Source organism: Lepus europaeus, chromosome 5 (genome assembly GCF_033115175.1).
Source record: "Lepus europaeus isolate LE1 chromosome 5, mLepTim1.pri, whole genome shotgun sequence".
Lineage (NCBI taxonomy): Eukaryota > Metazoa > Chordata > Mammalia > Lagomorpha > Leporidae > Lepus > Lepus europaeus.
In genome coordinates this window covers 35981420-36003386 of record NC_084831.1, presented here as the reverse complement: position 1 = coordinate 36003386, position 21967 = coordinate 35981420, and the positions used below count along the sequence as shown (strand labels likewise).

Here is a 21967-nt window from a genome sequence, read left to right as displayed (position 1 = left end):
TCTCTGTGTTTTTTGTCCCCCTCCACCTACACTCTTGATCCTCACGTCACCAACAGCCTCATGTTCCCTGCTCACAAATTCCCCCTACAGTTTACCTATGGCTCAGCACAACTCAGTAAAAACAGATGCTCTTCCCCTGTTCTCCCACCTGCCAGCCTCTTGAACCAACAGAGAATGAGAATAAGGAAACCGAAAAATCCTTAATCTGGGTCAGTTTTCAGAAAGAATAAATGTCTACTGGTGTAGCTCCGAGGAAAACTTATCCAGAAGAATTCTGCATTGTGTCCTTTGTTAAATAAAGATGGATTTTTTTTTTGCATATTCCACATTGGAAAAAAGATTCCTCCCTTTGAATCAATAGTTCACAATTTATTCATTACTACTTTTTTTTTTTTTTTGAGTTAAAGTAGGAGTAGAGGCAAAAGTAGGATTGAGAGAAAAGAAAGGAAAAACCCCAGAGTAGTGGATTAGAGTAGGAACAAATGGCAGGAAGGGTACAGGTGAGGGGGCAAAGAACAGCTTAGGGGAAAAAAAAAAAAAAACAACTTCTAAAGTCCTCTAAGAAAAGTTCTTCACTTTGCTTCAGTGCTGCTGCCTGTAATCCGAGGCTCTACAGACTCCTAGGGCAGGCACGGGTTGCAGGGTGGGGCACAGTGGAAGGGGCAGGGAAAGCGCTACTTCTCTGACAGCAACCTCCCCCACCCCAACTTCTTATCCAGCAAAGCTCTCTCCACCACCAAGAATCAGCTTAATAGAATAAACCACTTAGGGCTGAGGCTCAGAGAAAGTCAAAGACCCCGCAATCTCCTTGCCTATTAAGCCTCTTAGAAGTTAGAATGCTGCTGAAGAAAGTGATATTATGGCCGAGCTACTTGGAAAGGACACGAGGGCCCGGAGTCGGAGGCTGTTTGAGGGGTTAATGAGCATCTACCTGGAACTGAGAAGCGGAGGGGAGGGGTCCTGGAGTGCGCGCAGAAGCAGGCAGCCCTGATGTTCAGCAAGGCTTCAAGCAAGAGTTAGAAGAGTATTTGTAAAATGTTCAGATGAGATCTACATAGAGCAGAAACAATTTTTTTTCCTTAGGCTATGGGGAAAAACATATTCCTTGGGTCTGGGTGGTTTTTGTTTTGTTTTTTTAGATTTTCATTTATTTTTTTATTTTATTTGAAAGGTAGAGAGACGGAGCTGGTTCACTCCTGAAATGCTCCTAACAGCTGGGGCTGGGCCAGGCAGAAGCCAGGAGCCTGGAATTCCTTTCAGGTCTCCCATGTGGGTGGCAGGGACTCAAGTATTTGAGCCATCACCCACTGCCTCCCAGAGTGCACAGTAGCAGGAGGCTGGATGGAAAGCAAAGGACCTGGGACTTTCGCCTGGCACTCCAACATGGGATGTGAGCATCCCAAGCAGCATCATTTTTTTTTTTTTAAGATTTATTTATTGGCCAGTGCTGCGGCTCACTAGGCTAATCCTCCGCCTGCGGTGCCAGTACCTGGGGTTCTAGTCCCGGTTGGGGCGCCGGGTTCTGTCCCCATTGCTCCTCTTCCAGTCAGTCCAGCTCTCTGCTGTGGCCCGGGAGTGCAGTGGAGGATGGCCCAAGTCCTTGGGCCCTGCACCCGCATGGGAGACCAGGAGAAAGCACCTGGCTCCTGGCTTCAGATTGGCGCAGTGCCGGCCGTAGGGCCACTTGGGGGGGTGAACTAACGGAAAAAGGAAGATCTCTCTCTCTCTCTCTCTCTGTTTAACTCTGCCTGTCAAAAAAATTTTTATTTATTTATTTATTTGAAAATCAGAGTTGGGGGGGGGTCTTTCATCTGCTGATTCACTCCCCAATTGTCCACAACAGCTGGAGCTGCACCGATCTGAAGCTGGGAGAGCCAGGAGCCTCTTCTGGGTCTCCCACATGGGTGCAGGGGCCCAAGGACTTGGGCCATCTTCCACTGCTTTCCCAGGCTACAGCAGAGAGCTGGATTGGAAGAGGAGCAGCCAGGACTCGAACTGGTGCCCATATGGGATGCCAGCACTGCAGGTGGCGGCTTTACCCGCAATGCCAGGCCTTCTTTCTTTTCTTTAAAAATTTATTTATTTATCTGAAAGATAGAATGACAGAGAGAAAGGGGGAGAGGAGGAGAAAGGGAGAGGGGGAGAGGGGGAGAGGGAGAGGGAGGGGAGGAAAAGAGAGGGGAGGGGAGGGGAGAGGAGGGGAGAGGAGAGGAGAGGAGAGGAGAGGAGAGGAGAGGAGAGCTAGGCCAGGCCAAAGCTAGGAGCCTAGAATTCCATCCAGGTCTCTCTTGTGGGTGGCAGGGTCTCAAGCACTTGGGTCATCTTCTGCTGCTTTCCCAGGTGCATGAGCAGGGAGCTGGATAGGAAGTAGAGCAGCCGGGACTTGAACCAGCGCTCATATGAGATGCCAATGTTGCAGTTGGCAGCTTAATGCGCTGCACCAAAACACCAGCTTCCCCAAGGAACATCTTAACCACTATGCCAACACCTGCCCTGGAAAACATATTTTTTAAGCTTTATTTAAGTACAACAAATAGAAAATGAGAAAAACAAAACAGGCTGAAAACCATTCCTAGTTCAAAATTCCTAATGGTTGTAGGCATTCCATCACTTCCTCATCTCCCCAAAGTAAATGGTCCCTCGGGTTGCTATCTATTGGATGGTTGGCAAGACAGATGCAAAGAATGAGACTAATCAAGCTCTTCACCCCAGAAAAAGCCCCTAAGGCTCACTGGCCATCCTTCCCGGTAGGAGTGCTGTGTTAAATTCTAGTTATTTCCATTCTATGCCTTTTAGGTTTGTGAAAAAAGGTGGTCATGGGGGAGCTCTGAAGTCAGCCTTGTTCTTGTTCATGCCTCCATACAATTGGAGCCCAGGAGGCCAGGCCAGGCAACATGTTAGGCACCAACTCCTTAATTTTTTTTTTTTTGCTAAAGAAAACACTGTCAGGGCCGGCACTATGGCATAGTAGGTTAAGCCTCCACCTGTGACCCCGGCATCCCATATGGGCACTGGTTCAAGTCCCAGGTGCTCCTCTTCTGCTCCAGCTCCCTGCTAATGGACTAGGAAACAGCGGAAGACAGCCTGAGTCCTTGGTCCCTTGCACCCATGTGAGAGACCCAGAAGAAGCTCCTGGCTCCTGGCTTCAGATTAGCTTAGTTCCAGCTGTTGCAGCCATTTGGGGAGTGAACCAGTGGATGGAAGACCTCTCTCTGTCTCTCCATCTTCCTCTGTAATTCTCTCTCTCAAATAAATAAATAAAATGGAAGGAAGGAAGGAAGGAAGGAAGGAAGGAAGGAAGGAAGGAAAAGAAAGAAAGAAAGAAAGAAAGAAAGAAAGAAAGAAAGAAAGAAAGAACCCTGTCACAAACCACACAGACCCCTAACGTATCAGGGCTTATGAGACTGTCCTGTGATGTAATCAAGAACAAAGGTGGGCCAGCACCGTGGCTCACTAGGCTAATCCTCCGCCTACGGCGCCGGCACCCTGGGTTCTAGTCCCAGTTGGGGCGCCAGATTCTGTCCCGGTTGCTCCTCTTCCAGTCCAGCTCCCTGCTGTGGCCCGGGAATGCAGTGGAGGATGACCCAGGTGCTTGGGTCCCTGCACCCGCATGGGAGACCAGGAGAAGCACCTGGCTCCTGGCTTCGGATCAGTGCAGAGTGCCAGCCGCAATGCACCGGCCATAGCAGCCACTTGGGGGGTGATCCAACGGAAAAAGGAAGACCTTTCTCTCTGTCTCTCTCTCACTGTCTAACTCTGCCTGTCAAAAAACAAAAAACAAACAAACAAAAAACAAAACAAAAGTGAAGGTGGGTGGGAGCCTGCTTCAGAAGACTGCAACTCTGGGCCCAAGCCCTTGCGATGTTAACATTTACTGGAGGCTTACTTTGCGCCAAGCACCGTTCCTCGGGCCTTATTCGTATGTCATATGGACTCACTCAATCCTCACAACAACCCTTTCAGAGGCTGGTACCCGAGTTTAGCTCCCTTTGCCCTGAGGAGGCAGGAAGAGCAGGTGTGTCTGCCCCGTCTCACAGAGTCAGCACTTCTTAAACCACGAGATCCACAAAGCGCTTTGCGGGTCCCAGAGGCAGGCACTGCGGCACACGGAGCAGCAGGAGTTGGCAGACACTAAATCATCCTGCCCCGTCCAACCAAGGGATACGCTGGACAAACTCCTTCTTTTGTAAGATCATAACTAGTACGTTCCAGGCAATGCATCAGGTCCTGGGAACAGAGACGCAGTCCCTACCCTCAAAAACTCACAGTGCCGGGACTGGGACGAAGACTTGGAGGTGTGGCCAAAGAGACTGTGCCTAAGGGTGGCAAAAGACTCCTCCAATTTCTTCCAGCACTGACAGAACCTGACACAGACCTGCACCCGAGAAGTATCTGGCGCACAGCGGACAGATCTAAGTATTACTCTTCCCCTGAGTATCTCAGGAAGCCGACCCAGAGGCCTCCCCTTCTCTCTGACCCTGGAGCCAGACTGCCTGGGTTGGAATCTCATCTCTGCTGCTTCTTGCTTGTGTGATAAGCGGCACTCAGCTCAAGCACCCTGTGCCGCGGCTTCCTCACTTGCAAATGGAGATGAATGACGCCCAGCTCATGAGGACTTTAGGAAGGTTAAGAAAGCTGCTACCTGCAAAGCACTCGGAACAGAGCTGGGCGCCCAGGAAGCGCTCAGAGGCCGCCGGCTATTATTTCTGGGAGCAGGGCTGTGTTCCCGCCTCTGCCCGCAGTCAGTTCACTTGTAATAAAAAGACGGAATTTCAATGCATCTGGTATGGTTGGTTTAAGGAGGATAGGAAGTCTCTGGGACTAAATAGGAGGAGAACAGTTCCCCTGGGAAGGAGGAGGAATAACCCTGGAACTTGTTAATTAAGATCTTGTTAATGAATCTGCTTGTTAATGGTCTATTAAATAATCACACAATGAAGTTTACCGCACAAGTAAAGCCTTTTCCAAACGCTTGCTCTCTGCGGTCCTCCCAGCCCAGCCCTGACTTCTCAAGCTCTGTTCTAAGGCGAAAGCCCCTCCAATCCTTACACTTCTGACGTGGCCTCTTCACACCACCGTGGCCCGGCACAGAGCACAGCTATGCTTGCAGCCTAGGAAAGATCTCCAGGGCAGAGAGCCCGCTTCATCCTAACCCTGCCTATCACCCCGCAGGCCCGGGGGCTTGGGCCTCGGAGCCCCAGTGTTTCCCTCCACAGAACAGGAAGAGAGTCACTGGTCCTGCACAGAGAAAAATAAAGATGCTCTGATTTTTGCTGAGGGGAAAAGCAAAGGGTAACTTCTCCTCAGCGGCAATCTGGCAAAGTGAAATGTCAGCTGAGATGTCACAGACCTGTACAGAAGGTGCCTGCCAGCCGACACGCACAAAAGTCGGGGAACTCTTGTCCCAAGCCACCTAGGGAAGCAAGGCTGCAATCAGAGTCAGGGATGGACTCTGTGGGAGCCCAATTTCAAGGACACGCACTGCACGTAAGAGGGCTCCCTCTAGGTTGCACACTCAGGTATTTCACAGACTGTTCCGGTCCCCTAACACTGTTTTGTTCTTCAGACAAACGTTCCTGTATGTGTGTGTGTGTGTGTGTACATACAGTGCATGTGTGTAGCATTCACACAGACACTTTTGGAGTACAAAACACACCTGTGTTATCTTTTCCTCACAGCAACCCTGTAAGGTAGAGTGAGGATCACTCCCCACCTCCTAGTTTACGTGGAAACAGCTGGGGCTCAGGGACCCACAGTGATCTACCCAGAGTCACATGGCTACTACCTGACAAGTCCAGTTTCTGGCCCCACCCCCAAACTGTTCCTCTCCTGCTGGGCACCACCTCCCACTTGCCAACATGCCAGGAGGTGTCCAGCCCCACGGGGATGGGGGCAGGTGCTTCATTCCGTGGCAGAGTGGGTGGGGCCAGCTGAGCTCGGCAGAGAAAACGGCCATCCGCTGCTCGTTCATTCTCAGAACTGCTCTCTCTTGAGCCAGGCGCTACAGGAGGAGCCACACTGGACAGAGTCCCATAGGAGACAGACATGGGCCCATGGTAGAGGAACAAGTTAAGCAAATAATTACAATGTAACACAATGGGTGTTTAAAAGAGGGGGCAAGACTTAAGCGGTGGAGGGGGAGGTAACAGCACCCCCGAGTCTAGATGCAGGTTGATGAGCACGTCCCCTCGTGAGCAGGTGTCTGAAGCCACCTGCACCTTACACCGAGCCCCTTTTCGCGGCTCATTTACCCTGGCACCCACTGGCACGGCCCCCAGAGTGTGAAAGCTTAACGCAGACAGCCAAGGTGCTTGTGAGGGTGACCGCGGAGAGCGACTTCTACCTCTCCAACTCTCATTTCTTTACAAATGAGCATTTGAAAACTTACGGGCCCGAGAAGAGAAAAGAGGAAGCTGGCGACAAAAGCCCCACAGCCCCTTCGGGCAGTGTAACAGCAGTGAGGAGACGAGTTGGCGGGAGCCCAAGCCACCTCGCATCTGGCTAAGCACCTCGAGCCCTGCACTGGGCCAGCTCATAATCACTGAACAGTCCGGAGGAGGGGAGGCCGGAGCAGGCACACTCAGCTGTCGCCACTGAGGCAGGAAAGGGAGCCCCACCCCCCACCCGGGGCGGCAGGTGGACAGATCCTCCCCCAGGACAGGAGGCTGCAGGGGAGCAGACCCCCGCCTCCCACTCCTCAGAGGAACTGCACCCCCTTCCTCTCTGCTCTCCTAGTCCTAACCGCCCCTTCCTTCAAGGTCAAACTCCACCCAGAAACTTCCCTCTGATGCTGTCACTCTAGAAAAGGGATCCACAGACCGCTGGGGCCCTCGGGAGGCTGCTTGCTAAAGCTGTGGAGTCCAGGCGGCGCTCCCTGTGATTCTGCTCAGGAGGTCTAGTGTGGGCCCTGGGAATCCGCAGTCTATAAACAACATCCTCCATGCCCCCAGCCTCCTCCCCGCACCCCACTGCTCCGGACCTGAAGCTGGCAGTCCCGAGATCTCATTCGGAGGACGACTCCCGCTCTTGAAATGCACAGTGTCACTGTACCTCATCATTTCTTCTTCACATTCACATCCTAACTACTCACCTTGACCATGAGGCTCTCAAGGAGAGGAAGCGTGGCCTCCTCTTTGGACTCTCCTCCCCAGCGCTCTACATCCAGGAGCTCAGGAAGTGTTCGAGGATGTGGAGAGATGAGGAAGAGAAGAGGCCAGGGGAGGAAACCATGGGGAGAGCAGAACACAGAGGCCTGGAAGGAACTGTGTTGAGTCCGCCCGCGTGTGCCAGGCTGGAACAAACCGGCTGTGCCTTCTTTTTTTTCTCCTTCAATACTCTTGGCTCTCCACGCCTAACCTCCCTCCTGAAAGCCAAGGCTGAGTGACGTACCTCCCACAGGAAACTCTGCCAAGAAACTGTGCCAAGAATCCCGGGTGTTGTGCGGCTTCGTTTAATGGCCAAGCGAGCTCTCTCGGTCCTGAGACCTCGCATGTCTCCGTATGGGACATGCCTTGGAGCTGAGCGTGAACTTCAGTGCAAAGACAAGGACCCTCAATCCACCTCAGTGAACATCAGCAGGCAATGCCCTCTTTATTCACCAATCGCTTCCTGAGTGTCTCCTGTGTGCAGGGCTTGGTTCTGGGTGCTCATGGGTCTTGAGGTGGTTAAGAGATCCTGTTCATCAGAAAGTATTTGAGAGTGACTCATCTTTCCAAGGTCTTGGAACCACATGAGCACCAGATGGATCTCAAGAATGTCTGGCTACAATAGAGATCTGTAGAAGTCTGAGGTCAGCTCCAGGCCCCAGCAGGTAGAAACTCTCACCGTCTAATGCTCTCTGTAGCTCTGCAGTTCCTTCTTCCACTCTTAGACGCTACACTTTGTCCAACAAAGCAAACTATCATGTGTAGCCCCTTTGAACAAATAACTCCTCAAAGGTCACTTGCTCCAGAAAGATATCCTTGACTCTTAGTCAAGACTAGATGCACGGGGGCTGGCACTGTGGCACAGTGGGCTAAACCTCCACCTGTGGTGCCGGCATCCCATAAGGGCACCGGTTCTAGTCCCAGCTGCTCCACTTCCGATCCAGCCCTCTGCTATGGCCTGAGAAAGCAGCAGAGGATGGCCCAAGTGATTGGGTCCCTGCACCACAGGGGAAATTTGGAAGAAGCTCCTGGCTTGGGGCTTCAGATCAGGCAGCTCTGGATGTTACAGCCATTTGGGGAGTGAACCAGTGGATGGAAGACCTCTCTCTCTCCCATTCTCTCTGTAACTCTACCTCTCAAATAAATAAATAAATAAATAATGATTTAAAAAAAAAAAAAGACTAGATGCTCCCATGGCATTTTCCGCTTCCCCTTTTACAGCACTTTCCACAACACCCTGCAACTGCTAACTCAACTTTAAGCTCCAGAGCATCAGGAAGTATAATCCACCTTGCTCAGCATCCTATCCTCCACATGGTGCCTGGAACAATGCAGGTACCGAGTGCTGAAATTAACTAAAGCATGTAGCACACTGCCAATCATGATGACAGCAACTGAGTCGTGCCCCAGGCACTCTGCCATGGTTTCATCCACTGCCACCAATCAACACCTGGTGTGACCAGCACCTCAGAGACAGAACCAGGGCTCACAGGATCACCCCAGTACAGGCTCCAGAGGGCTCTTCCCATGATCAAAGGAAGAGGTAACATTCCAAGGTCAACACCGTGTCACCAAGAGCCTGAGATCAGCTACACTGGCCATGAGCCAGGATGCCAGCTCCGTCGCAGACTTGACGGTAAGGTATCTTACACACCACTGATCTTCTCATAGACTTGGCTGTTACTCGAAGAGGTACAGTAGCAAGTGCTCTCTTTCCATAAAGAGAACAGACAATGAGAAGCTGCCCACATCATGCAGAACAGCTAGAAGAAGGAGGCAACATTTGCAAAGAAGCACCTCTGCTGTTAGGAAAGGGTTAAGCCCACATGTCTGGGTTCTTCTACCCGTAAATCAGCCTTGACTGCTGCTCAGTCTGAATGAAGCCCCACCAGGTTGGCCTGCCAGGAAGGAAGCCCATGCGTCCAGACTTTTGTTGTTCTAAGGTTGTTGTTTTTTTGATTTTTTTTTTTTTAATGTTACTGCTCAGGAAGGAAGCTGAAGCCTAGGCCCTAACTGCAGTCCTCCTGGTTCCTCCTCGGAGCCCGGGCTGCTGTCCACACCCAGCTGCCTCTCACACTCTGCTCTGCTCTTTTCTAGAATTCCTTCTTCACGATGACTCCGGCGTTTGGGCCTAAATCCCAGGCCTCCCTCCCATCCTTACACACCAGAAATTGCGAATGTCCAGCGTTTCCCTTCCTGCCTCCCACACACCCTTCTGCCCCCGTCTGAGAAGGACCGGGGACAGGGAGAGCAGAACTGGGCCCTCCACGACTGGCAGAGACTACAGCGAGCACAGAGAGCACAACCCTGCCCCTAAAGGGAGCCACGCAGGAGCTGACGGGGACCGCGGTGTCAGGCATCTGACTGCCCGTGGCTGTTTCTGTCACACACACACGTGCACGTGAGACCTCTCGAACGCGAGCCGCTCTAGCTAAATAACAGGCTCAAACCCAAGGTCCACAGGCAGAGGGTCTGGCTTCCCCACGTCTACCGTGCTACTCCTCACCTCTCCGACTGACAGGCACAACCCTTCTGTGCTATTCCCAAGCCCCATGGGGCTCCCTTTCTCGGGAGAGAGAAACCCTGACTTTACTTGCGCGCTCAGGGTAATGGACAGCCCTCCTTCACTCCTAGGAGAATATGCACACAGACACTCTGTGCGAGGCCTCTCCCTGCCCAAGCCCGCCCTCCCCTTCCCCTGCTAATCCCTGCCTGGCCGCTCCCCCCATCTCAGCCCTGCTGCTGTATTTCTCTCCTGACCTACAAGGCCCCGCCGAGCCCCATCCTAAGCCTCCCCCAAGCAGAGACAATCCATCATGCTGTGAGCCTGTGACACACACAGATGGGGGAAGGCTTGCAGATTTGTCTCACACAGGCAAGAGGGTAAAAGTGTCGGTATAACTTAAAATCTAAGGACACACTGCAAACTCTAAGACTTCCACTTCTAATGCTGGTCAAATACCATTACAGCAAATCTGATTATACACAGGCCCAGTCTCCATGACACGCAAATTCCAACAGCCCATTTATTTCAAACAATATCTGATAAAACACAACATTCCAGAATAAGAATATATCTTGAGATTGGTATTCTGTGACCACTGCCTAGCTATTGAACCCCAGTCAAGTGCCCTCCTGACTTAGAGACTCAGTTTCTCTAAGTCCAATATGACCTTGCTTCTAAATAAAATGCAAGCAGCAAGAGGTCAGAGTGACCCCAGGGCTAATCCTGGTGGCCAGCTAATAATGAAGGCAGGAGCAGCTGGGCCGGCACAGGAAGGGGCTTTGGAGCTTTCTTCCTCCCTCCCTCCCTCCCTCCCTCCCTCCCCTCACCGCCATAAGGCCTGAGCGTGCGTGACAGGAGCCTCCGCACACGCTCCCGGCTCACGACCCTGTGTTTGGCTACACCAGTGCTTCTAACTAGGAAGATTATACCACCAGATTGTCCTTGAGGTAATAATAGACACCATGTATTGAGCACTAGTGAGGAGCTGTTTCACCCATTATCTGTGTATCGAATCTCATTCAATCCTTTACAATACGCTTTTTAGGTTGTGTAAGTCCCATTTTACAGGTGAGAACACTGAGGCCTCGAGACGGTTAATTAATTTGCCCATGACAAAGCAAGGAAGCTAAAGGGTCAGGCTTTGGCTCCAAAGGCTGGACTACTGTTATCTTGCTTCCCCCCATCTTTGATCTGAAGCACCTTCAGGTTGGGGCTCAAAGGCTCACATACAGCTTTTATGCTTCCAAAACATATTTATTATGCCAGGCCACTCTGGTTTGGTTTAAATCAAACCCCTAAAAGCAAGGTCAAAAGAAATCAGTACAGGATTAACTGGGAATCACACACCTTAGAAGAAAGCCAAGGTCTCCCCAGGGTGGGCCCCTGCCCCTCCCTCCAACCTTCTGCCTGCTAGGCTAAGATGGCTGTAAAGCCGGATGTATGCTTGTGAATGAATGAATCTCAGTTGCAAAAGACAACTGAGGTGGTGAGTCACACGCAGGCTTGCTCCGCTTGATTTCTCACGAGACTGCACCGCAAGGTTCCTTCTTCACCTGTGTGGCTCGAGACTCGCTAACCCTCCAGTGGTTTCAACTGGATGCACTGGCCGCAGCACCACGTCTCCCCAACAAGACAACTTTCACTTCCTCTGGGTCGCCTTCCATCAGCATGTATTCCACAGAGAAGGCTCACAGCAGACGATCTGAATTGCCGGGGTAGTTGGCGTGTCTGCAGGAGCCCCAGCACCTGGCTGTCTCCCGCTTCAACCAGGAAGTAGGGAGAACTTTCTAACATACAGGCCCAAAGCAGACCCGTTACGTGGGACTCCACCACAGGGGAGGTGATGAGGCAGGGAAACCTTAGGGAAGGGGACAGACGCTGATCTCAGGTTTCTAGAGTTCGAAGGAAAAAAGCAAAATTTAAATTACGTCTTACGCTATGAAAGATGGTCAGGACCCTCAAATAAGCAACAAAGTCTGCATTTGAGAAAGATGATTTCCCATCTCTTGAAAAATTCTCTTTGTCCTGATCAACTGTCAAGGCATAAGTAAACTCATCCTTTCTCTCCTCCAACCCCTATGCCTTTGGGACAGCACAGCCTAATACACACTGTCCAGTGAAATGCGGAAGGCTGTTAAGTTGATGAAAACTTAGGAGTAAAAGCTAGATCATCATCAACCACCAACAAGGTAGTCAATACTGAATCACAGGCACCAATGCAAAATTTTTAAAAAAATGTAAACACCAAAGGTAGAATTTGATCAAGGCAACAGGAAAGTCCAATGCACGGTGAGGCATTTCCGCTGAGCACTGTCACTCCCCACCCAGGCTGTCACCTCTCCAGGCCTAAACCCACCATCCCCTCAGGGGTCTCTTCCCAGGAAAGGCAAAAAAGTTCTTTTGCAGAAAAGTCTCCTCCTCACCCTAAAGAAAGAGATATTTACAAATCCCAACTCTGTGACACACACTTTGGGGATAAAAACACCCTATGTTCAACCACAAAGTAAATGATACTTTTAAAAATTTGAGACATTTTAGCTGCTATACAGCAAGAAATTATCCTTAAGTCTGTTTTTAAGATGGTGTTGGGACATGCCATTAAACTGTTGGAAGAGAACAGTCAAATCCAAAAAGTCCTGTTATTGTGGCGTTAGAATCACGTGATTTTACAATGAAAGGTACGATCTGATGGCTCCGACGCTCAGGTACTTGTAAAGAGTACGGTCCAGCGCATGCTCTGATATTAACCAGAAGGGTGTGGCTTTGAGTCAAATATAAGAAAAGCATTATAAAAACATAGCTCCATAAAATATGCTGCTACCCCAAATCCCTAATATTAACAAATAATACATCCATGTGCGCTAATATCTGTTAGATGGCTTCAGCTAATAAGGGTTAAAAATAAGAAAAAGCAACATAAAAATATAATTCTATTTTTTCAGTTTCCTCTTCCCTTTCTAATGAGCTAGAGGGTGGGAAGGGAGAGCAACTTCTGTTATTTGGATACAATGCATGTGTTTTGTTTTCAAACAAAAAAGGGCCACCGAATCATCAACCTGGGGCCACCGACCGGAAGGCAGCTTCGGAAAACTTCCCGTGGGAAGCGCTCCAGAACCCGCCGAGACCGTAGCGAGCGCCGCGATGCCCCGGCTGCGGGCCTCGCCCGGGCGCCGCCGCCGCCGCCAGCCCGCGGAGCCCGGGCTCGGACACGCGCCCCAGGCGCTTCACAGGTGGGAGGAGGAGCCGGGGAACGCTGCGGACCGCAGGGAAAGCCCAGGCAGTGGCCCGGCGCCCGGGGCAAAGCCCGGTCCCGGCGCGCGTCCGCACGTTCACGCCCCGGGCCACACGCCCTGGCCCCTCCTCCGCCCTCGCACCGCTCGCCGTGGCCCCTCCCCCTAGCCCCAGGCCCCCACGGCCGTGGGCGCTGCCCCCCACCCTGCTGTCACGCTCGCTCCTCTGCCCCCTACCCCGCCCCCAATTCTCCGTCCCAAGAGGACAGACAGGGAATCGAGCCGGGGCTGGGTCCTTAGGGCGACCCAGGGGCGAGAAGACGCGGGGGTGTAGGGACGCGCGGCGCTCTCCCGCGGCCCCCACGTCCCGCAGAGCGACTGCGAGGTCCCCAACATCTCAGAGAGTCCTCGCGAGCCTCCCGAGGGCGGAGGCTGGGGGGGGGGGGGTCCTCGCGCCTCTCGCGCCCCCGCCCCCAAACGATCAATTACCAGCCACCCTTCTGCCGGGCGCGGCGAGGGCTGGCGGGCGGCCGCGAGGAAGCGGCAGCCCGGATCACTTCTGCATGACAATTGCCGGGAGGGCGGGCGGCGTCCGCTTCTCACCATGGTGATTAGGCATTCCCGCCGCGCGCGGGCCGCCACCGCGCAGCGCAGCGCGCAGCGGCGCGGGCGCCACGGCGAGAGCGAGCCCAGCCGCCGGCGAGCGGCGCGCCGAGCCGAGCCAAGCCAGGCCAGATGGCTCTGCAGCCATCAGGGACTGCTCCCGTCCAGCCCGGCCCCACTTTAGCTGTGCAAACATTTCTTTATCCCGACAAGACAATTAAACCCAGCAGCACGAAAAGGAGTCTCCATGACTGTGTAGGGAGTGAACAACCAGAAATCACCGCACACATCACAGGAGTTCTCGCGCCCCGGGGGAGCCCGGGCGCAGCTAGGTGTGCGCAGTCAGGGCAGCGGGAACCCTCTGGTGATGTGTTGACCCTTCACAGCGGTCATCCGCTCCAGCTGCAATCCAGAGGTGGAGCCTGGTGACCTGGGCACTGCCTCCATTCTCCCCAGAGGCAGTGATTCTCCTAAAAGCCCGAACTAGCGTCCCGGGCTCCCCCTTCAGGCCCAGAGCCCTTGGAATAGCATCGCCCCAACCCACCCCCAACCCACTGGCAGGCTGTCAGCCAGGCTCTGCTCATTCCAGGCAGCCCGGGGCCTGGGTGGGTTCTGCTCATTCTTGGAACATGCATTCTTAGAACATGCGCTCCTGGATACATGCTTTTATAAAGACACAGCTCACAGTGCAAAATACCACCCCCTATTCAGGGCCTTTGGGGCCTGAGAAGGACTTGCTACACAGATCACAGAGGAGAGCCAAGCAGAAACCCAGAGACTGCTGGGAGCCACCAAGTTTCCTGGCTGCCTGTGAATCTGCCCAGCCACAGGGCAGGGCCATGCAAAGCCTTTGAGGACCCATGCCCAGTGCCCATCCCTGGAGTGAGCCAGACGGCCCTACAGTGAGCATGCACCTGGGTCAGCCCCAGTTTAGGCTGAGTGGGTAGACCAGAAGGCTGGCCAAAGACTGCCACCGGGGCAGGGATCCGGACAGAGGGGCAGCCTAGAGAGAGCCATCAGCGGATGCACAGGACAGGAGCTAGAGTGCTAAGCAGGTCACAAATGCCAAGGATTCTAGCACAAGGCAATAGACAATGTTTGTCTTTCTTCTTTGTTGGAAAGTTTCCTTAACGGGGATATTTTTTTTTAAAGGTCTTGGGAAATAGATCTGTAGACACCTCATAGGTAAGACACACATGCACAGTTTCTAATTGGCCCATAAATGTGAGCGCCTTTCCCTGCACGAGGAGCCTTGGGAACGGGCTCAGGGAGCAACAATTGAACAGGAGTTCCCTCAGCCCCCTTCCCACGGAGCGAACGCCTCCTCTAGGAACAGCTCCTCACACAACCCTTCTCCCATTCTGCAGGGCAAATAAGTCAGTTCTGTACAGCTGCTTTTTTCCACAGAGCCCAACACCTACCTCGGGTATCCCCTGTGATGCCAGGTGGGTGGACAGGCAAGCCAATTGGAATCATGTACTAGGAAAGAGGATATTTTACCCAAATAGCTATATGTCATTCTACCAAAAAAAAAAAAAAAAAATCTGCAAATTTAATCACAGGAGAAACCCTGCCTCTGAGGACCGGTTTTGAGCCAAGGGCGTTGTGCGCTGCAGGCCCCTTGTTGCAATGCACCCGCGTGCGGCCCTATCAGCACAGGATGCAGAGTTGCCAGCAGGAGGTGGCTGTACCAGTGAAAACTGTCAGTGTTTCCGCGATAAAACTGATTTTTCAATGACCTCAAACTCAGTCATAAAACTTCTGCTCTAAGCAAGGGACACACACACACACACACACAGCCATACTCACCCCCTTCCCCAACTGCCAACAACACTCTAAAACTAACTGCTTATTTAGGAATTTACTGTTGCGTTAGTTATTCTATGAAAAAATATGTATAAGAGAGAACTGGAAGATGAGTGAGCCGCATCAGAAATTAATTCTAAATTTCAAAAACTAACCCTCCCCCCCAAAATATACATGGCTCATTTTGGCAAGCTGGACAAATGCCCTGCGTCTTCTTACTTCGCCCTCCTGAACACTTGCTCTCTTCTCTTCTGGCCTCCCCATCCTCCCTCGGCCCCCATCACCGCCCCTTGGCCCCTGTGGCTCTCTCCCCTTGGAGGCAGTCTTGCAGGCTGTCACTCGATTATCTGAGAAATATTACTTATTTCAAAACGGTTCTGTAGGGAGGGCCTGAAAGGCATCTAGTGGGAATAATCAGCCCTTCTAACGGCCCTTAAATATGTATTTACATAAAACAGACCATAAATATTCCGACACATGCCGGCGTATGACAGGAGCCAAGAAAGCTGCTGCCGACTTTGTCACAGCGCCTCCTCAATCCTTTCCTACCGAAAAACTGTTTCTCCTGCTTTCCGAACACCCCAAACCGTAAGCACCAATGCCACCCGCTGCAACTCTGTGAAGGCTGCTGCACCACCTAGGGAAAGGAAGGAGCAAAGAGGCGCCAACCCAGGGTGGCTGCAGGCTGACAAGGCGGACAGTCTCTTGACTTTGCACCTTTGTTTCTGGTGAAAGACCGGTCACCAATGCAACCCAGACACCGTGGTCGTCCACAAACACCCTCAGTCACAGACACTCCCCTAGGCCCACGGTGCATGTCTGAGAAGGAACACCCACAGCAGCCCACAGGGAGGACTATTCTGAACAAAAGGGGGAAGGATTCCAATTTCTGTAACACTCCAATCTGAAATAAAGAAGTTTCCCCACCCTTCTGATCAGAATCTCATTAATTTCAAGGTCAGAATTCCATTTCACTTTGGGAGACAGACTCATTTAATTTTTCTCCACCCAGGCGTACTCCTGGGTGAGGGCTCCATCTCCATGGGGGATGGCACCACCACACAATGCAAACCAGGCAAACGGAAGAGTTATGGCTTTGACACTCCGAGGGGAATGGCTATCCGCATCTGTGAGTCCTGACTTGGCTAACAAGCTTCCTCCTGCTCTGGGAGTCAGATACAGACTTGGGATAAAAAGAAGAATGGGGACAAGCTGGATCTGTTGGGTGAGAAGAAAGGAATCTTGATCTCCAGATGTTACTTGTGGCATATTAGTTTCGAGAGGATTTCATTTTCCACTTGCATTTGGAGAAATAAAAGGGCAGAAGCAGTCCCACCCTAACCCAGGGCAGTTTCAGCCAGAGGTCGGGTTACAGCTACCCTTGATCACTTACACATCACTCTACAAACGGCAGCTAAAATAAAACAGAACAGAGCAACACAATGCTATACCTGTTCAGCAGGTATCTCCAAGAAGCAGGATCAGAACACACACAAGTCAACAGAAAGGGAAAAGGTGAAAGAGAGCCACAGCGCAAGTGAGCGAGGCGCGCTGGCAGCTGTGCTGTCACACAGCAACCTCTGCCTTCAGTGGGGAGGTCTCCGGCTCACAGACGCGGACATAAAAGACACACTCGCAACATATTTCAAAACCGGAGAGCGATGGATTTACAAGGCAGGTTGATTTTATGATGACTTTTATTGAAAAGGTACGCTGGGTTTAGGCAGATGCCTTTTAGCGCAGGAAAGTTAACACAGTGCCTAATTCAAGGAGACAGCCTGAGGAAGCAGCGCCGACAGGGGAGAGAGCGGCAATGTCTCTATTACTCTCCTCGGCATCATAAAGAGAAGAAAAAAAAAAAAAAACGGCATTCGTGTTGGTGGTTATAGAGAGGACAGGAGCACAAAAAACCGAGAGGAGGGGAAAGCAAACCTCAGATGTAGTTTTCTTAAGAAAATAAAATGAGGCAAATCTTGGAACAAAAGGTTGGATGGGAAAACACCCTCAGTTCATAAATTCTCACCAGGCTTGAAGAAAACTGCTCCATCTCCCCACAGCCCGAAAGTTTCAAAACACAATTATTTTTCTGATTATATCAGAGTGGGAGATTGCTGGGCTCAGCACTCCTGGCCTCCAAGTACTAAATAAAGGTGCAGTTCCCACCATGGGTGAGAGTAGCCAAGGCCCAACAAGGCACTCGGAGAACATGAGAAAAGCCGTTTCATAAGCAGAAATTAATAATAGTTGCAAACATCAAATACGGAGCAGTCACACAGGTCAACCGTGTCTAGTCCTGAGAGTGAGCCCCAGGATAAGCAGCCAGCAGACCTGTTAGGTCCCAAGAGAAGTCAGCTTTCTAGCCTTGCGGTTGCAAGGAAAACACAGCTGCTTGAAATGCTTTATGGTGATTGACGACACCTTTGTCCTTGTCTGAAAAATAGCCTGATGTGGACAAGGGCTGAGAGTTGGGAAAATAGAATCACGTGGAGCCTGTGGGATGTGGTACAATGAAAAAGCTAAAAAAAATAATGCCGAGATCAGAGACAAGCAATGAGCACAGCAAGGAAGAGGAGGGATGGGTGGGTTTCTCTAGCTCACCCCCGGAATTCCCTAGGGCCCCACCTTTGCTAATGCAGTGACATTCACTCCACTGCATCTCTGCACCCCTCTTCCCTCCAGAGTCCCCAGAGAGTAAGCCAGCCGTGTCCCCAAGAGAAAGACAGCACCGGGGGCCAACTTGCCTTTGGCCACCTTCAGAAAAACACTTCCTGCAAAGACTACCAATGCTCCCTGATGGCAGACAAGTGAGTGCGCTCCACACTAGTGAGAGGGAAGCAGTTGGCCAGGAGCACCGCGGTGCCACTGACCTGTTGAACATGGCTGCAAGGCAGAGCTCACTCAGGGTGAGGGGGAAGGGAGGGCTCGAACCAAAGTACTCACATCTGTCATTCCGGTCCTCTGGGCTAGATGAGGCTTCCCGGTCAGAAATGAGGCCAGAGACCGCAAAGATCTTCTTCCCAGTGTCGTCAACCTTAAGTGAACCGGGGGAGCTAGACGGCAGCTGTGTCCCAAAGTCATACTCCTTGCCATCTGCATCAGAGAAGCGCAAGTGGGGGGACTCTGTGTCATGGCAGTTCTTAAGTCGCTTGGCCGGCGTGAAGGCTGACTGATAGCTCTCCCGGTCCTCGCTGGAGGCAAAGGGACGGAAAGCCCCCACACCACTGTGATTCAGCATACTGATGGGGGTGCAATCTAGATTTGGGGGGGCAAACTGAGGGTGGAGGTGCAGTAAGGAAGGGGGGAAATCACGATTGGCAAAGGTGCCCGGCACCCCACCTTGCCGGTGGTACATGGAGGCAAAGGTGTAGGAGCCATTGGTGAATGGAATATGCACGTCCTTGTCTACTGAGACAGGTACACCGAAGGGTCGTGGCTGCTGACAAGGGATGGAAGCATCACGGCTGGCCTCGGCCGTGGACGCCAAGACCATCAGTGCTGGGGATGCCAGGGGGTTGGGAAGGTAGGATGAGTTCTCCATCTTGAAGGCTGCCCGGTGTAAGTCCATTGGGGTCTCTTCCGAAGGCTGGCGTCACACAGGAAGCAGTCTCCCCTGGGGAGGGAGGCCAGGCGGCACCTCGGATCAGGGCAGGCACGATTACTGGGGAATCATCCCCTTCCGAGACCTGCGGAAACAGCAAAGAGAAAAAAAAAAAAGAGGGGGAGGAAAGTCAGGGGGAGGCAAAAAAGGGAAACCCCAAGTGACCGAAACACCATCCTTCTGGCTTACAGATGCTTGGGCGAGAGACACCACCGGCCTCGGGAGCCGGTGGGCAGCGGCGGCAGGCCATTTTCATTCCGGAAAATCAATAGACAACTTACTGTGATCTACGCGTAGCTGACTTTGGTCCCTACACGTTCCGGGTGAAATGCGCCTGAGCCCGGCAAAGAAAAAAAAAATCATAAAACCTCCAAATACAACATCCCCTGAGCAGATGAGCTTTGCAAGGCCAAGTCTCCGGGCAGATGAGGTGGGGGGGGGGGGTGTGTGTGTGTGTGTCTGTATTTGTAAAGATGCACCATTCATGGCGGGCCTGATGTTCAGAGATCAGTTTCCACCCATGCATCCTCTCTTCCTCTTCCCTAACAAGGCCCCGACACGGAAAAAGCCCCCCATCACGCACATCTAGACCAGGAACATCTGTACATATTAGTTGGTACAAACTGCACACATGGATCCACCCTGCGCATCGGCACATGCATAAACATGCATCTTCATGTGTCATCTCAGACTGCTTCCAGAGAGAAGAGCTATGCGAACCAACAGCAGCAACATGATTTCTGATGCACACGCCTCTCTAATCACACAGGCTTTCTATTCCTCTCTTCTGAGAAGGAACAAAGCCTTCATCAATAAAATGCCTGGCGTCTCTGACAATATTTAAAAACATAATGGGTGTCTTTGGCATATGTTCTCTAGAAGCGTCTGTCTTCCAGGGGCAGCAGAGAACGGGTCGGTAATTTTAGTTACTAATGCACTCACTCTTAAGTAGATTTGTAAACTGCCTTGGGTTTGCCATTAACATTTAGAGCAAAATGCTAACAAAATTTCTGACTTATTTTGCTCTGCTTATTGGCCCAGTCAGAGCCGATGACCAATAAAGGCCCCTGGAACCAACTGAGTTAGGAGAGACTTCTTTCAGCTTCCCTTGCAAATTTAGATTGTGCATTTTCATAGCCACTGATTCCATTTCTAAACGTATATGGAGTGAGGAATGGGAGAAAGGCTATTTATCAAAAGCCGGGAGAACATAAGACGAATCTCAGGACTCATTGGCTTCCAAAATACACACTAAATAGAAACTTAATGAAACTCAAAGTGTAACCAAAGTCACCATCTGCGACAAATTACAACCTTTGCATTCAGAAGAAAAATTTACTCCCTCCTCAAAAAAATCAAATTACAAAACAAAACAAAAATCCCCACCGAACACAAGCGAGTATTTTGGTTATTCTCTCAAAGAGAGAAACATCAGTTAAACCGGAGACCAGTGCTCCTGGCTTAATGCAGTGCAAAGAGAGTATTTCCTTCTTCCATCCTGTAGCAGACGCGTCAATGGCTGTTATTAATTGGGAAGATGAGTGGACACCATCCGACTGCTTCCACATTTGGCATCTTTCCGTAGAGACATCATTGCTAAATTACCAGATTATGTATCTCACATTAACGGATTTTTCTCTCTTCCAAATTTTAAATAACTTTCCTGTCAACTTATAGCAGTGCAGAGAATGATCTGCCAAGGACAGCCAGTTAGCCTGACACGTCTGGGAATCCTGTTCTTGGCTGTTTCCAAGTCAGATTAATGGTCACACAACATGGACGCCCTGACAGCGGGTGTAGGGCTGTTCCAAGGTTCTAAGCAGCTCTCCACGAAGCTACGCATCTGTCAGCAGGCACTGTGATTGGGGGGCAGGTGGAGAAAGGGGCAGCCACAGCATAGCCAGGAGGAGAGGGGCAGAGCTGCCCCCTCCCGACCACCCCCACGCCCAGGATTCACTTTCCATTCTTACTTCCTAGATCACCTCATTATGTTAAATGAGTTTCATAAATTAGTAATCTGGCGACAGCACCGGACACTCTAACCGAACACGGTGAATCACTCAAACCTGGTTATTCATTTGAAAACTTCATTACAGTGAAAATAAATCAGCACTATTTTTCCAGGCCCCATCTCTTTCACACCGCTGGGTGGGCGCTGGTCCGTGTGGGGGAAGGGGGCACTTGTTTCTTTTCCCTTTTCTTCCTTGCCCCCTCCTCACATGAACAACTTGTGCAGATGAGGCGTCAGCAGGCCACAGTCATTATGAAAATCTATAGTTAATACACTCCCAATGTCAAAATGTCATGGGTTTAAACACAGAACCCAAAATAAGAAAACTAACTGACCCTCTTAATTAAAAAAATATGGATTGTAAGATAATCAGCTTGATGGAGCATTTGGGTGACTGTAAAGAACCGGCCAAGGGAAAGTAAGTAACTGTTACTTTTCTGCCTCTATGCTGATTTTTTTTAATTTAGCACTTCGTGCAAATCCAGATTAAAATAACTCCAGCTATTGATCCGAGCAGTGGAATTGACATTAATTTTAGTTCACTTCTCACTTTGCAAAGGGATCAATAGGAAGTAATAACAGCTGACATCCCCGCTGAAAGGAGGAGAAAGAAGGGCTGAAGACAGAAATCGAAAAGCAACCAAATAAATCATCAGCTACTTTTCCACGGCCTCAGACAAACTCCAAACAGATTGCAAAAAGTCTTTGTTGAATTAACTAAACAAGGAGGAGGGATCAATCCACGAAGCTAAATAAATCGTCTGGCAGGCAGTAAGGTTGGACGGAGGGGCCAACAAATATTGAGTTTTTAAAATTTTCAAATCCTTGACCTGGTGGGTTTGCTTCAGTTCCGTACGTGTGGGAGTTTGTTTGTTTCTTGAATCACACCCCCGACCCTGGCTTCAAGTGATTACAAAACGCCAGCGAACTGACTAATTAGTGAGATTACTAATTGCGTGGTTAAACATGCCAGAGCCCAGACAAATGAAACGAAGGAGCCGGCGAGCGGAACGGGAAAATGTCTGAGGCTGAGTGGGTGCGCAGCGCCGCGCGCTCTCGGGCGCGAAC

At 51.2% G+C, this 21967-nt stretch overlaps 1 protein-coding gene across 2 annotated transcripts in view; it reads right to left on the bottom strand.

Annotated features, from left to right (window-relative positions):
• The window catches only part of RNF220 (ring finger protein 220), a 238801-nt gene extending 219946 nt beyond the window's left edge, over nt 1-18855 (bottom strand). For both annotated transcript variants that reach the window (XM_062191150.1, XM_062191151.1), the window contains exon 1: nt 18231-18855. In XM_062191150.1, the coding sequence (XP_062047134.1) occupies nt 18231-18855 (625 nt within the window). The remainder of the gene's footprint in view (nt 1-18230) is intronic.
• Between the last annotated feature and the right edge of the window lie 3112 nt (nt 18856-21967).